A 16,880-nucleotide genomic window follows, 5' to 3' on the forward strand; every position below is an offset into this window, starting at 1 on the left:
CCCTCGCGCTGCCCGGGGCTCGGCGCGCGGAGCACCGGGCGGAGGAACCGAGCGCCCGGCTCTAATTAAAAGGACGAGTTAATGAGAATATTGTGACTGAGGAAACCTGGCGTGAGGAGACGTTGACAACAACCCGCCCCCTACACCACCACCCCNACACACACACACACACTCCTCCTCCTCCCGCTGATCTTCCTCCTCTGCTATGGCTCCGTCTGTGCTGCTGTCTGCTGGAAACCGGTAGACCGAGATCGGAAGAGCCGCGACCAAAACCCGGGACAACCACCCTGGAGATGCCTTCGGTATTTTTTAGTTCTCATTTTATTCTGACACATTATTTCATTTGATGGTGATGGTGATGATGGGGAGTGATGAAGATGGGTTTCGACGGATGGGTGACAACAGGGAGCGCACCCCCTCCAATTCCATACGCCTTCCTCATCCTCACCTCCTCCCCTCCATCCAATTATCATCCATCCATCCATCCGGTCTGCACACGGTCTCGTGCCATACCGGGGTGCCGGGCTTGCCTTGCACGCGGGACGCCGGAATCAGCTGCAGGTGTGCGGGGCTCGTGACGGATGATCAACAAACGGTAAGAGGCGTTCAATCATGCGCGTTCCTTCTCCTGCAGCTTTGCATTGTTTAAGGAGCAAAACCAGTCTGAGTGCGTGATTGTGCAGCTCCCGGTTCACACATTTAGAAATGAGGTGTTAGCATACTTTTGCATCTCAGATTGAAGCGTTCCCTGGCTGGGTGAGCCTTCATGGTGAACTATCCAGATGAATTGGTTCTGTGGGTGGTGGGATAAGCAGCGGAAGAGACATCCACCAGGTTAAACTCGGCTGCTTGGTCTATTTGCCCCCGAGCCGTGCACCGCGAGGAGGAGGAGGAGGAGGAGGTCATGTTTCCCAGATGAGGCATTGCTGTGAGGGCAGGTGTGCCTGATGTGTCAAATCATTTTATATGACCTATTTGGTTTTATTTTTGAAAGAACAGATCTTTATGTTGTGCTTTATGCTCATTTTATAGGCTTTAGCAGGTAACTGACAGCCCCTCCATCTGCCTCCCTATGGCCTTTTATTTTTTTACTTTTAATTGTTTTACTTCCAGATCTGAGTGGAAGAGCTTCCAGGTTTCTGCTAGCTGACAGCCTGTGTGTGTGTTTGGTGCGTATTTGTTTGTGTGTGTGTGTGTGTGTGTGTGTGTGTGTGTGTGTGTGTGTGTGTGTGTGTGTGCGTGTGCAGACACAGGAATGTTTTTTCTGTCTCAGTCTGTCCGGCCCACTTTTATGACTTTGTTTCCCTTCTCATTTCCTCCCTGCGGCGGCCGGGCTGTTTTGGGATTTTTTTCAGGACACCGCCCAACACGCCCCCCCACTCACAAACACACATCTGCAGCTATGTCTGTGTGTGTGTTTCTGTGTGTGTGTCTGTCTGGTTTCTCTGTGGTCTACAATTTGTTCCTGTATCAAATATCAAACAGGGAATTCCTTCATCCTTCCTCCCATGATAGTTATTTCTCCTCTGCCGGAGGACACTCTTAACATGGAATTGTTCATATCTCTTGTCAGCTGCATGTCGGTTTATTTTGTTTCTGGTGCTTAATAGGAATCTTCCAATTCACGGGGTTAACTTAGGCTACATTGTAACAACCGCAAGCTAATAAATGACCCTTCAAACAAATGTGTAATTTTTGTTATTACTTTTTTTTTAAATCATTTATACAATACTCAGCAGTCACTCCTTTTCCTTTTTAAAATAAATAATTTCCTTTAATATTAAATAATATTTGAGGAAGTTATCTGTGGCTACTCGTTTTCCAAAAGGGGTGCACAACTGCGCAATTGTGAAGCGGACATAGACGGTAAACAAGATGATGTGTTCTGTATCTTTATTAAGATATTTTGCAAAGGCATTAACATTCTTCGACATCTCTACAAAATGTTCATGTCAATGTAACATTGTATGGCTCTGGAAACCTCAGATGTTGTGGCTGATTCACTGATCTGAGAATCTTTTCTGGTGGGATCACTGACACTGTATCGCTGGCTGGGAAAGTATCTTTATACATTTGAGAGAAAAACAGCCAATTATGTATTCAACCAATACACAAAAAAACACATCATCAGCTGTTTTTATATCAAAAACCAAACAGGTAACCATTTTCGTGAAAGATACAGTCTGGTGCCGGACTGGTTCTGTCAGCATCAATATAGAAAAAAAATGTCCAAAAACGGAACATTTCCAACAATATCCAGCATATTATTAGCGTTTTCATTAGAAACCAATGTGCTGCAACCTTTTCATCAGACAAACGTCAACATTGGACAACCTGATCAGTGACAACTCCATTTAACGGCCAATGCTTAGAAACATATCCAGAATGAAAATAAGATACTGTCATATTAATATACACTAGGCTTTAATCTATCCCGTAATTAGTTCCTGGACGTTATGTTCACCGCACATTCCTTCCTTTATTATCAGCTCAAACACGCTCTGTTAAATATTTCAACGAGCTGAGGGACGGCGGGGGGTTATGCTCTTCATATTCATATTATCATGACCATATGTTATTGATATACATTTTTATATTTTATTATTGTTGTATTGTTATAATTATATTCAATATAAATATTACATTTCCAAACATTAATTTCTAAGCAGTATTTTCCTGTCAGAAGATGTCCTCGGGCTATAACCGGAGTGAACCGGAAACGTATCTGAAGTTGAGAGACACCTTAGTCATTCATGGTAGTTTTTGTTTATGAAACTGCAAATTATGAAATTAAAACTGCTTAAATTATACAAAACTGTAATAACTGATTATATAATTGATAATTATTAACAACATTTTCAGTATTGCCTGGTTGCAACACAGGCGATGATTCCGTCTCATTTGAGGCTGCCAGCAGAGGCAATGTCATAGCATGTCAAGTTTTATATTTAAAAGCATGGATTTTACAGATATTTGTATTTTAGACACGTACATTTATATTCTGCAGCTGGCAATACAAGGCAGACTATTTATTTGTCATTTAAATGGCATATTTTGCACCAGAATGAGCATGAGTTCTGGCGAGCTGTTCTGTTGTCTCCTTGCAATGACGTGATCAATGTGCACATTTTATACTCACACTTTAGCTCTCTGCATCTCAATTACATTTTGAAAAACTGCATCTTGCCCACTTTTATAATGTTCATGGTATCCTTTGTTTACATAATGGTTTGAGTAAATATGTTGCTTTATTACAGTGTATTTTAACGTGTTTCCTATATGATGTGTTTATTCTAAATACTGTAATGTTGATATGTATTTACTGTTTCTGTTTATTACATTTGACAACATTTTACCAACATGCCGCTTTTACAAAAGAAGTTCCCAATTTAGGGTCATAAAAATACATCTAATCTAATATGATATTCAAATGCACATTTATTGAACTATGAAGAAGGCTAAAACAATGTCAGTTATTTAAAATGTGATATTTGAATAGATTATATAAACTACGAAGTATCATGGGCTGCTTTTGTGTTTAGACTGAGGAGAGAATTAATAATCTTCCATTGTATATTATCCAACTCTTCTTGTATATCATTTAATGATTGCTGCATTTTAATTGCACGTGCATTATTCTCATTGCACTGTTTTTTTTTGCTTTTCTGTGTTATTTATTGCATTGTTGGAGGAGGCTGATCTGCAGATCCTCATTGCCAAATGCTCTGTGACAATACAGCCTTTGTATCCTTGAATCCATGCTGAACTATGGAGCACGCTCCTGCAAAACGCTCTGGTGCCATCTAGCGTCATGGTGACGACAGTGCCAAACATTCCCAAAGACGCACAAAAACACACTCTTCCTCCTGTGTGTGTGTGTGTGTGTGTGTGTGTGTGTGTGTGTGTGTGTGTGTGTGTGTGTGTGTGTGTGTGTGTGTGTGTGTGTGTGTGTGTGTGTGTGTGTGTGTATGTGTGTGTGTGCAGCATGTGTTCATCTGCTGTTTGCTGCGGGCCTGTTTTTCACTTGGTCGCCATTCCTCGGACTTTACAAGGAGTCATAAACGGTCATAAAGCCATAAAAGCCCCTAGGATACACACACACACACACACACACACACACACACACACACACACACACACACACACACACACACACACACACACACACACACACACACACACACACACACAGAGAGAGAGGGAGTCATAAAGCTATAAAGCCGCATTCTGACTGCTCAGCTTTAATTGTGGATGATCTCTGAAGTTGCTCGGATTCCTGGAGTTCTTCAGCAGCTCTCTCTGTTCACACTCAGCTCCATCAGCTACACCGTCTCATGTACTGCGCACCGTGCTTGCGGAGCCCCCAAACGCGTGCCCGTTATTAGGCTGGTGTGAAACCATGCACTGCCGTGCGCATTATCGCCCTGTCGAGGTTAACCACCGTATAAAGTTATACGAATGATGAAGACCATAATAGTATTTGCTGTTATTATTAATATATAATAATTGTAATATTTATTATTATATGTGTAGAGGACTCTAAGGACATAATCCACCGTTGTCTGGTTAAACAATAGCAATAAACTTGTATGCCTTTCCTGTGCTGTTTTACCTACTATACAGTGACAGACAGTGTGTTACTATGGAAACATACAATGTTGAGAGTAACTGTTTCCAATGTTTTGTTCTGGTTGCGTTGTAATCAGTGTTAATAAACGACAAACAGTTTGATAGTCAAAATACAAAAGTGGCTTGTCTCAATTTTTTCTACAAATTATTATTATTATTAATTGTATCATGTTATTGAAGTAATAGGTCAAAAATAATAATAGAAGTAGTAATTAATATTTGTTTATAAAATATTCTTTGGTTTATTATTAAGCAGGGATATGATTATAAATAATTGTATTAATTAAAATTAGAATACAAATAAATAGGCTCATAATAATTACATTTCTGTTAGCCCATTATTAATATCATTATATCGATCTCAGTCCTATAAAGCAACATCTTCGTCGACTTACTTCATAATGGTCGTTACAAACGTACGCTTTTCCGAAAAAGGCCATAAAACAAGGGTAAGAAAGGGCCAACTGTAAAGCGACATGTGCCTTCTGTTGTCATGGAGGCCTACGGAAAGGGACGAAAAGCAGAGCGCATTGACAGTATGCGTCAGAGAAGGTGACTCGGTCCCTTTGAGTTGGCCACGTATGTCTGTCTGTCTGTCTGTCTGTCTGTCTGTCTGTCTGTCTGTCTGTCTGTCTGTCTGTCTGTCTGTCTGTCTGTCTGTCTGTCTATCTGTCTGTCTATCTGTCTTTCATCCACTATCTTTCTCTCCGTCTCACCGTCCCATCGGACGGGATGTTTGGGACACAGCGTCCAGTCTCAGACCCCGAGTCCGCCCTCCTCTCCGCCGCTCGGTACCGCGTGCCACTCCGCTCCTCCTGACTGCAACACACCTGGGCACACACACACACACACACACACACACACACACACACACACACACACACACACACACACACACACACATGAATGAAACCATAGGTTAATGTTAGATGTAGCTATAAACAGATAAAGTAAAACAAACATAAAAGGTTAAAGTAAAAATATGCACATTGTGATACAATATTAGCAAGTAAATTACAGTTTATAAAGTTGTGTATTAGTTTTAATAAAGTATCAGTTCTAAGCTAAACACACAGCTATTTTGTGTGCATATTTCAGGACAGTCACATGATACAGTAACAGATATTTGCACACGTTAACCTTCAAGCTGTGTTGAATGAAGTCACATGAGCCTTTAACTGAGTTAGCACTACGATTATTGAGCGTTTATAAATCTGTTAAACTGACATTAGCTATTCAAATATTGTATTATAGAGCTTACCCTATTTCTATATATCACAACTTCAGTATTGTAGGCCAATCACATTTTTAAATGCTCATGTTGTTAAGTTTTATGCTATAGGCTTTGGAAAAAATAAAAACTCATAAATGTGCCATAATTACAAATCTTTTCAAAATGTTAATATCTCCTAAGTGTAATTAATGTATTTTTTAATAGCATTTAATCTGCTTGCCTAAGACATCATTTTTCACGTTATTGATTTTTTAAAAATTGTCTGACATAAACAGCATAATTAACATACTTATGAAGTGTTTTAAAACTTCATAATGCACCATTTGTTCGAAGCACTGAGGCCTGCCATTAATCTGCAGTGTGATAGGCCTACTATTGAAAGCACCACATTAAAAACACTTGTTATCAGCATGTCAATCCAGTTTTAGCTCAGTTCTTCCGTGCCACACACTCAGCTAAATATGAAATCATATTTACTCTGCAGCTACCACTAAATACGTTTTTTCCTACTCATGTCAAAGCCACAATTACGTTAAACCTGATCTAACGCATACTGGCTGTGTATGTAATGATAGTATTACCGTCCTGTGAGTCCCAGGCTGGAGAGATGCCTGTCCTGCCCCGACTGTGCTCATTAATGATTAAACCACAGGCAGCTCCAACACAATGCTGCTGCTTCCCGTTCCCACAAAGTGGAGAGGAAGCGGAGCGTCCTGCCAGGGAGAGAGCAGAGGGGGGAGAGGGGGAGAGAGAGAGGTCAAAATGAAAGTTAGGAACAGAGATTCACCAACTGATCCTCCACAGAAAGCGAGAGTGGAGAATTCAACTCTGAACGGTTATAAGAGATGCAGGAATGGACGGGGGTGGGAGCAGGAGTAAAAATAGAGTCTTTGTTTCTGTTTGTCAGAGGACTGTCTGCAGTGTGGCCGTGCAGACAAGTCAGAGCCTGTGAGGGAAGCACAGAGACACACACACAGGCAGATTTATTTATGGCTGCGGTTATTTTACGACCTCAGTGACACATATTCCGTTTGTAAGTGAGAATTAAAAGCAGGCCGGCTTTGCTTTTCTTTTTATTTATTAGCTTGCTAAGCTTTGCTTTCTTCCCCCTTTTGAATGAGAGGTAGAAAAATGATAAATGTGGGAAAACTTATATGGTTTGCTACAATGATGACCTAATAACATATGGATAACAGCTGATAATGTAGCAAAGAAAGAGACATATCTCAGTATGGAATAGATACAATATGTGTTGTTTAAAAATATTAACAATATATTTATATGAAAGGTTTTGCACGGATCAATTGATAACAGCCAAAATAATCCTGACAAATAATATAACTTTTTTTTTTCTGAAAGTTTTAATTTAAATTTCTGTTCTACTAGTTGTAATAACCTAAACATAACACATGTAGAAAATTGCAAAATTAGCTTTATTTAGAAGACCTTTTTTTTTCGAGCTGTAGCTTTACATTAACATTGTGGCTAAATGCAGGCTATTTGTTTAAATATATCTTGAATGTATATGACCCCTTGGAAAGAGTTTCAGGCGCGAGGCTCTAATCAGTGTCAGGAAAACGGGAACAAATTTGGAAATTCCGAGACCGTTTTCCTTCCTCTTCTCCTTTTACATTTCATCCTAATCAGTGTCACATAAGTAGAAAATGATAATTCACTGCGCGCATTGATCAAACTCCTGCACACGCAGTAATTTCCTACAGACACAGCCTGGAACTAACGGAGTGTGTTAGTATAATTAGTAGTATATTCTTCCTACAGTAAAACACGGGCCTGTCATCCGGGTTATTTTACAACAACAAAACATTTACAGATATCAGATTATCTTCACAAAATACCATCCAAATTAGAAATAACTCGTCCAATTCTGAAAGTAGTCACGATAAAAGGCCTAATGCAAGAAGAGGACACACACACACACACACACACACACACACACACACACACACACACACACACACACAGAAGACTCGTGCGCTTCTGGCTGGGATTTACGCGCTCCAAATTCATTTTAATACGCTCGGTGTTATGTGCAAAGCGCCGGGAATATGTTTTATTATTGGGTTGCCTCTGGTGGTGCAGCAGCAACCATCCCCTCAAGGAGGAGGGGGGCGCGTGCGTGTGCATGAGTTGCTGTGTTTTATGGTTCCAACAACAGACGGAGGAGGACACAAGGGGAGAGAAAGAATCAATTTTACGCGCGGAGGATTCCGGTGTTATTGCGCAATCTCACCGGGAACCGGAGGAAGGTTGGAAAGAGAAATGCAATGAGAATTAGAAAGAGAGAGTCTGATATTGTGGAAGGGAAATAGGAAAGGGGCGAGGTGGTGGTTGTGGGGGGGGGGCGGTAGTACCAAGCCCCCCCTCCCTATTCTTCCTCCTCTTCTTCCTCGAACGAATGCCAGGCACGGAAGCTTCCCATTGGTCAGTGAGAGGTCAGCTGGTCTCTGCCTCCCCCGGTATACCCCTCCTCACCCCACTCCTCCCAATCTGCGATAAACTAAGTGATAGCAGCAGCCCGTCGGACTGTGGGCTATAAAACACAACAAATCATAAAGTGCAGGCAGGGGAAGGCAGGAGGACGGGAGGGAGAACCGTTAGCCGTTAGCCGTTAGCCTCCTTCTACTCCTCCTTCTTCTTCTCTTCTTCTTCTTCTTCTTCTTCTTCTTCTTCTTCTTCTTCTTCTTCTTCTTCTTCACCGTGTGAACGTTGTTGTTGTGTTTGTTCCATTCCCTCTTATCCTCCCCTCTCCTCTTCTTCTCTTCTTTTTCTTTTCCTTCTTCTTTATCCTCCCGATGAGTTCCTATTTTGTCAACTCCACTTTCCCGGTGACGTTACCGGGAACGGTTGCCGGCGGACAGTCGGCGGAGTCGTTCCTCGGTCAGATCCCGCTTTACTCGTCGGGATACGCTGCTGATCACCCGCTCCGGCACTACTCGGGGGCGGCAGCAGTCACCGCCGCCGCTGCCGTTGCGTACGGTGCGAGCGGCGGCGTGCACCAGGACAAATCGTATCCGGCGTCCAGCTACTACCAGCAGGCGGCGAACGGAGGGTACGGCGGGCACCGGGGTGCGCCAGGGGTTGGTCTAGGGGGCGCAACAGGAGCCGGTGCTTGCGACTATGCCACGGCAGCGGCGGCAGCGGCTGCGGCGGCTGCGGCTGTGGCGACGAGCTTTTACCGGGAAAAGGAGCACCAATGCAGCCTGGAGGAGCACCAGCTCGCCCTGAGCCAGGAAGGCATGCACCGTAAAGCGGAGTGCGCAGGTCTGAGTGGGAAAGGGATGTTCGGGGACCCGATGGACGACAAGCATTCATCAGCCCCCATTTATCCATGGATGCAGCGGATGAACTCGTGCAACGGTGAGTCTTCTCCTTCCTTTCCTTGCATATTTTATGATCCCCCCATAAAACTGACGTTTGTTTCCTCTGCCAGCCGCGCTGCTGTCTTTCCTCTCTCCTCTTCCTCCTCCTCCTCCTCCTCCTCTCCCAGTAGCTGCTTTATGATCCCCGTTTGTTGGCCTGTCAGTCAGTCATGTGCTCGGTATTTTATTGTCCGTCATAAACCGGGTTTGTTTGGGTTGGAGCTCCTGTTACTGTATGTGACCCGCTGACCGGCTGCTACCGAGCAGAGGAAGACAGTCAGAGAGGAAGAGGCTGTCAGGGAGTGTTGTGGGAGAAACAATGAACAGATTGAGGGAGAGATAAAAAAGCATGAGTCAGTAATCTATTTACTGTCTCTCTCTTTTTGTGTTTAATTTCCTTAAAAACATTATTGTTTTTTCGGATTGGTTTTAGGAACAATCTTAAAATTAAATTAATATTATCACCTTCTTACCTTGTAATAGTATACCATTTCTCTTTTGCAAACTTGTACATATCCTGCTACGGATAAAGGGAAACCATCTCAGTTCCTGCTCTCATGTTTTATCATCATTCCTTATCTCTTATCGTTGACAGTGTTTATTCATAACTTAACAGATGATGTAGGCCTATACTGGGTTAATAATCTGCCACTTTTGGAGTTAAAATGAGGGTGCATGACCAGTTTAGGGGGGGTAGTTCAAAAAACAGCCCGAAATAGGCATGTCCTGTTTTACACTGTAAGTCAACTTTGAGTTTAAGGGTCTCTGCAGCAAACCCGAGTGTCGTTCTTTGTGTAAAAGAGAAACGCGGTGTGTTAGTGAGTAAAGGAGGATGATGGGGGGCTTCTGTTGTACAGAACACTCCGAGGTAAAAGGGGTGAGGTCTGCAGAAAAGATATATAAGGAATACACATATAAGAAATACAGCTCGAGCTATGTGGCAGTTAAAGATGTAGCTGACAGCAGAGTGGCAGAGAAACGCTGAGGGCCTCTCCATAACTTGGTTTGGAGAACTTATTATTTATGACTCTTTACATTCTGATATTTGCTGTGAGCATGGTGCCCCCCCCCCCCCTCCCCATCCATGCTCTGCTTCAGATCGATACGGACAGAACTGAAGCTGCTGAACTGACAACATGGCGATGTGTTTACCACCGGGGGCCAAAATACTGTTAGTGAAGATCAGAGGAGACTCAAGCCATGGAAGCTGATCTTCTCCAGGGGAAAACCCTCTGAAATATTACCCTTAGTGTTTCTTTTCTCTATTATAATAAATATTATTGTTGTTGTAATTTGTGCTGGAAAACAGCAACAATGCGATTCTTTATTCACTGATCAATGCTGCTATTCACGGTATGACATTAAAATGTCATTTGTGGAAATGAAATAGCTCAAATACAGTTGTTTGTTCTTTTTATGACTCATTTTGGTTCCACATAAAGTCAAAATCATAAAGCCAGGAGAATAAGGAGAATATAAGTATCGGTTTCATAATGGATGGATTTATTTACATATATTATACATGAAATAAAGCTATTGCAGCGGGTTTGCAAGAATAAAATATATATTTTTCTCTTTCTCTCATGTATAAATATATATGAACGCACTTCTCAAATAGATTTAGCTTACCATATCAGAATGTGTATGCACGTTTAATTGAAGGTATAATACACACAACACGTCTACACAGTAAAAAGGATGTTCGAGTCCTAAAGTTACAAATAAAGTGCCTGAAAGACAGAAAGTAGGCTACCTTTAATAAAAAGACAAACTAAGCAGAATATCAATTCAGGTGGTATTTTCGGAGTGTGACAAAACCCTAGTTTAAAAATGTTACTGTTGGGTGGCGTGACTTATTTATTGAATATTTAAATATGCAGAACCTCCCGCCATTATAGGTTATTCTTATTTTGTTGTGACTTTGTTAAAATGTAACTTTGTGTGTTCCTCTTTCAGGGACCTTCGGCAGCCCCGGGAGGCGCGGGCGGCAGACGTACACGCGCTACCAGACGCTCGAGCTAGAGAAGGAGTTCCACTTCAACCGGTACCTCACGCGGCGGCGGCGGATTGAGATCGCGCACGCGCTCTGCCTCACGGAGCGGCAGATCAAGATCTGGTTCCAGAACCGGAGGATGAAGTGGAAGAAGGAAAACAAGCTGATGAACTCCTCCTCTTCCTCATCCTCCTCTTCCTCCACGGTGAACGGTGTGGAGGAAGAGGAGAAACGGACGGAGTGAAAAAAAAGACTGATGTAAAAAGACACTTGAAAAAAGGAAGATGGAGAAAAAGACATGGCGGTTAATCCCTTTCCGTTTTCGTCCAGACTTGTGTCTGCTAGGAAACTCCTGGAAAAAGTATTTTTAATTTAACTTTCTTTACCTGAGCAGTGGTGAAACTTTTACAGGACAGGAGGACGGGGAGAGGAATCCTTTTTGGATCCCTCGTGAAATGTTTCCAACGCTTTGTGTGGTCTCAACATTGGGAAATCATTCGTAAGAGACTCGTGAAGCAACCACGTGACTGTTGGAAAAAAACATCTACAAATTAGAAACATAAAAAAGAGAAACACAAGCTTAAAATGTGAGAGGGGGTGGTGTTGTATTTTGCAGTATACGTCAATTAGTAACACGCCCCATGTTTTGTTGCATTTCGAGAACACCACCTCACTTCTTATTCTAGTTTTTATTTTTGTCAAATGTACTTCCTGTCTGTCAGGCACTTATTTTGAAGCTTAAGGACTCGACCATCCTTTTTTCTACTTATTTGTAAACGTGTTGTGTGTATTATACCTTCAATTAACGTGCGTACACACACGAGGCGGGAGGGAAAGCTATTTGAGGAGTGTATGTCCTATGGTGTTCATATTTAAACTGTATAGAAATAAGAAAGGAAAAAATCATGTAAATGCGGGTCGGGAGAGGTTGGGGTGGGGGGGTTATTCCACCTTTCTAGGTGTTAACCTACTGATGTTTTTCTCCAAACTACCTAAAGACGTTCAGGAAAGCGTTATATATATTTTATGGATTTTTACATTGTTTATGTTAGTGTTTTTGTCCAGTAATTACGTATATACCTATGAGAAATGTTCAATAAAATGTTAAGTATGTATTGGTTAAGATTCTTCATGTTGTTGGTTTTTCGGTGTTTTTTTTTTAGTCTATACAACAGTAGAATTTTAGTTTCCAAAGTGAACATCGAGGAATAGTTTCATTTTTGATTTAGTGCCCCACTTACACCCGCGCATAAAGACTCGTAAACCTTTTACCCTCTAAATCATGCACGCACATATTTACGGCGCGAGAGGCAGCGCACGCGTTTTTCTTTTTGGAAATGACAAGGGGCGCGAGCTCTCGCTGATGGCCGGCTGCACTAATTGATGACCAGCCCAAGAGAGAAAGTTGACCTGTCCTCGAGCCGAGCAGACAGACCCGTCACACACACACACACACACACACACACACACACACACACACACACACACACACACACACACACACACACACACACACACACACACACACACACACACACACACACACACACACACACACACACACACACACACACACACAGAAGACTCGTGCGCTTCTGGCTGGGATTTACGCGCTCCAAATTCATTTTAATACGCTCAGTGTCACCCAGGCAAAGTGGACAATGTCCTCGTGACCCTTTGAACTCTGCGTGTCCTCTGAGTGACCGGCGCGCGGGGTTCATCTCTCGGCAGGCGGCTTGGGATTCAGTGACGCAAGCGCGTTAACGCTATTTCGTCCAAAGTGAATAACATACACTTCAATACCATAGATTTGCCTGTGGGAGCAATGTTGGTGCTAGTCATATGACCCAACAACAGAAAAATATGTTCGCTGCGGGGGCTGGGATCGAATCACTGACCCTCTGATCTGTTCGACATAAGCTTATTCTAGCTAATTATTTGTGTGGTGACAAATTAAAACATGCACTGTAACAACATTAGCAGGTTAATCAACAGAAAATGCATCATTAATTTTGGGATGTGGCTCAGAAAGCTAAATGCTTGTCTAACAATCGATGTTCTTGGGCAAGATACTGAATACAAATAGCTTTCGTGCTATTTAAGTAGCTTTGTCAACTAAATTAAATGTTATGTAATTTCATGTAGGCCTTTTACACCTATCTAACACCGAAACGTCATATATCAGAAAACATAATTTTAGTTTATAACACTCCTACTCCTGAGTCTTTTTTAACTTTACCACACTTTAGTTTGTTTGAGTTTCTCAACTGCTTTCTGCAGACTGCCATGTCTAATTTCAATATTCCAATTCTTATTGTTTTGAAATATCTATCTATTTCTATTGGTATTTGAATATTTCCAGTTGTGTTATCCCACTTGTTGTGCTGGCTACGTGGAATTGGAGTATGATATTCCATTGTAGGACATTAATAAACGGGAAACCCATTATAACTTATACGCCTTGGCTTACAAAGAGATGTTATACCCATCAGTTGCACACAGTATGAAAATGCTATTGCAATATTCTTATACAACTCATAATCAGTGTAACATTTTCTAAATGTAGTCTATGCTGGCAACAGATCACATAACAGTGTTTTAACGTCACCATAATGCTATTCACCTCATGAGTTTGGACTCTGACTTCCATGCATGTTCTATATTTTAATCATTATTAATGTGACGTAATTTTATTTTGGAACAGATTTTAGCTGGAGACGTCCAGGTCTTTCTCTTGTTTGCCTGCCGGATTGAGTTTATATATTCAATTTCTGCCAAGGGAATAGATGACATGGGTTCTCAGTAAATAGGTAATCAGCAACATTAAATTCAGACCGTGCTCAAAAATTCCAAAGTAGAAGTGTTGTAACAGACAGAGAAGCTGATGCCGGCTGTGTGGTTCTAGTAGAGACTCCTCTGGCAGATGTTCTATGTTAAACAGTGAAAGGCTTCACTGTGACCCAGAGGACTCATTTGACAGACCAACACTTTCTAACTGCACACACGTGTTTGCTGTTTTCATGTTTTTGGCAAAGAATGCTACAGACCTTTGTGTTGTCTGAGCGTTCTGTATACCTTGTGTTCTCCTGAGCATAAAACAAGCTTTGATTTAAGCTATGCCTCTAAATGTATGCAGCAAGAGTTTTAAATTATGCCATGAACTGGACACACTCTTTAACATTTTAACTTAATGTGAAATCCTCAAAAACAGAGGGCTCTTTACAACATCTGTGCACAGCTTGCCGTGAGGGTTTAAGTGAAGATTGCAATGAATTGTGCTCACAGTTGTGCACTTCATGTAAGAATATTTAGTGGTTGATTGTATCCATGAGCAATCTGAGCAGAAGCAGATTCAGGACATATTCCAGTTAATAGGAATTCTGAGGAATCCTCATAGCCAAACTGGATAGTTAACAAAAAGTCAAAATGAAGACAAAAAATTGAATGGAAACAAAATACAGAAAAAAATAATCCAACATTCTGCTGTTTTGAAAGCTCAAAATCGAAATAAATATGACTTCTTTTATCTGTTGAATTACTTTGGGCCAAAGTGGTCAGGAAGCCGTTTCGAGGCACGAATATCCAGTGTGCTGGTAATCTAAATATAACGAAGGGAATGTGTTCAAAAGTGTGAGCCAATTGGGTCAGGGCCTCCTGTTGCTCTTGGGACATTTCTGGCACACTTTGGCTTCTTTTTAGGCCCCCTGAATGCTTCCAAATGAATAATTTAGAACTCATTTCAAAACTGTAGTGAGATAAATAGCAAATATGACTTCTGTGTTGTGCATTTCCCTGTTAGAGCCTTCTGCTTTTGTTTTATTTTGCCTGGTGACTTCCAGATTATTTCTCTTTCAACTGCTGGTTCCTTTTGACGACGTGTGACTCAGTGTGACAGCAGCTGTCTGAAATGTGGCCTGGAGCTGCTGACACACATGCCGGAGCACATTAATGCACACAGTCTCTCAAAGAGTGCATGCATTTTTATCATTTCTTACAAAAAGATTTGGAATCTGCGCCATGTTCTCATCTGTGTGCATGCACATGTGTGTGTCATAGCTACAACGAAACATGCACACACTAAGAGGCTTTATGAAAACACTCACAGACACACACACATACAGGGTATACATACATACACACACACACTCAGCCAGACACACAGAGGCACCCTGGATGAAATGAATCCCAAGCCGGGAATCAACAAATCATAAATCAGCAGATTTCCATCCAGTGTAGACGTCACAGATCAGGTTGAACATTCCTGCTCTGCAGCTGCAGACAGAGAGAGGCCAATCACACTTTCTTTATCAGACATGACTCTGTGGGAATGGTTCAATTATTCTGGTAAAAGTTATGGCTAGTCATTGTAACAGTTTATTGCTATACAACACACTTCCTGTTTGACTAAAGCTTTATTATTTTAATCAGCATTATGTTTGTATATCCAACGTGGAGAGAATGTATGCATACTGCAGTCAACATGCGGAACAGGAAACACTTCAAAAGTAAATATACATTAGTATGTATAGTCTGTTCATTGAATATGGTTCATTTGGACAGCATAGTGGACAACATAGTGGACAGCATAGTGGTAAATATCGATTATATTATTTAATATATTTCAGTAAAAAAAAGTTTTTCGCGGCCCTGATTGCAAAACTGCCTCTATTCACATATGTTTTGGTGCTTCAGGAGTGCGTAATGACGCAGTAAAGTGCCTATGCATTCGGCATTTGTGGCGCAATAAATATTTGTGTATTTTATGACTTTTGACACTTTGAACACATTAATGTTATTTTAAATACTTCAGTTGTTTTTTAACTATTATTATTATTATTATTATTATTATTATTATTATTATTATTATTATTATTATTATAAGTAGTAGTAGTAGTAGTAGTAGTAGTAGTAGTAGTAGTAGTAGTAGTAGTAGTAGTAGTAGTAGTAGTAGTATTGAATGATTTATTTTTGATTTGATTTATGTATTNACTATTATTATTATTATTATTATTATTATTATTATAAGTAGTAGTAGTAGTAGTAGTAGTAGTAGTAGTAGTAGTAGTAGTAGTAGTAGTAGTAGTAGTAGTAGTATTGAATGATTTTATTTTTTGTATTTTGTATTTTATTGTTATTTTTCTTGTAGGCCAATGGGCGGAGGACCTATTTTCTCAGCTGAAGGTGTAAGCATTGACAATTGTGTGTGCGCCCTGTTAAATATTCTATAATTAACAGGTTAGTTCATGGTGTATGATCACTGGCTCCTAAATTCCAAACGGTCAAAGGTCAGGTGACACACCTGAGTTAGGCCACACACACTCACAGGAAGACAAAAAGGGGAGGGAGATAATATATTATAAAACCTCTCTAAGACTTTTTTTTCGAGTTCCTCTACTTCTATTGCTCTTTGTTAATCAGTGCAATAAATTATGTCTGCAGTAGGTGGCGCTCTGAGCTCACCCCCAGCACCTCCAGCTGCAGAATAAAGCGTGTGTGTGAGAGAGAGAATCTCTCTCTCACACACACGCTTTATTCTGCAGCTGGAGGTGCTGGGGGTGAGCTCAGAGCGCCACCTACTGCAGACATAATTTATTGCACTGATTAACANACACACACACACACACACCACACACACACACTACAC

General features: G+C 41.2%; 1 protein-coding gene and 1 long non-coding RNA gene across 3 annotated transcripts in view; one reads left to right on the top strand and one right to left on the bottom strand.

The window, feature by feature from the left end:
- Positions 1 to 4,984: 4,984 nt before the first annotated feature.
- LOC104941374 (uncharacterized) lies at positions 4,985 to 12,331 on the bottom strand. Its single transcript, XR_797893.1, has 3 exons — positions 11,623 to 12,331; positions 6,445 to 6,576; positions 4,985 to 5,459 (listed from the first exon to the last, which is right to left on the bottom strand). It is a non-coding gene; the product is annotated as an uncharacterized lncRNA (long non-coding RNA).
- Positions 8,597 to 16,880, top strand: part of LOC104941372 (homeobox protein Hox-B6a-like) — an 11,575-nt gene continuing 3,291 nt past the window's right edge. Inside the window, exons 1-2 of one of the 2 annotated variants that reach the window (XM_010766465.1) lie at positions 8,597 to 9,241; positions 11,200 to 11,270. In XM_010766465.1, the coding sequence (XP_010764767.1) occupies positions 8,677 to 9,241; positions 11,200 to 11,270 (636 nt within the window). In that variant the 5' untranslated portion in view covers positions 8,597 to 8,676. Of the gene's footprint in view, positions 9,242 to 11,199; positions 11,629 to 16,880 lie in introns of those variants that run through there. The other variant, XM_010766464.1, reaches the window with a different exon arrangement.

This window comes from Notothenia coriiceps, unplaced genomic scaffold (genome assembly GCF_000735185.1).
Source record: "Notothenia coriiceps isolate Sejong01 unplaced genomic scaffold, NC01 NC01_scaffold00003333, whole genome shotgun sequence".
NCBI classification, from domain to species: Eukaryota; Metazoa; Chordata; class Actinopteri; order Perciformes; family Nototheniidae; genus Notothenia; species Notothenia coriiceps.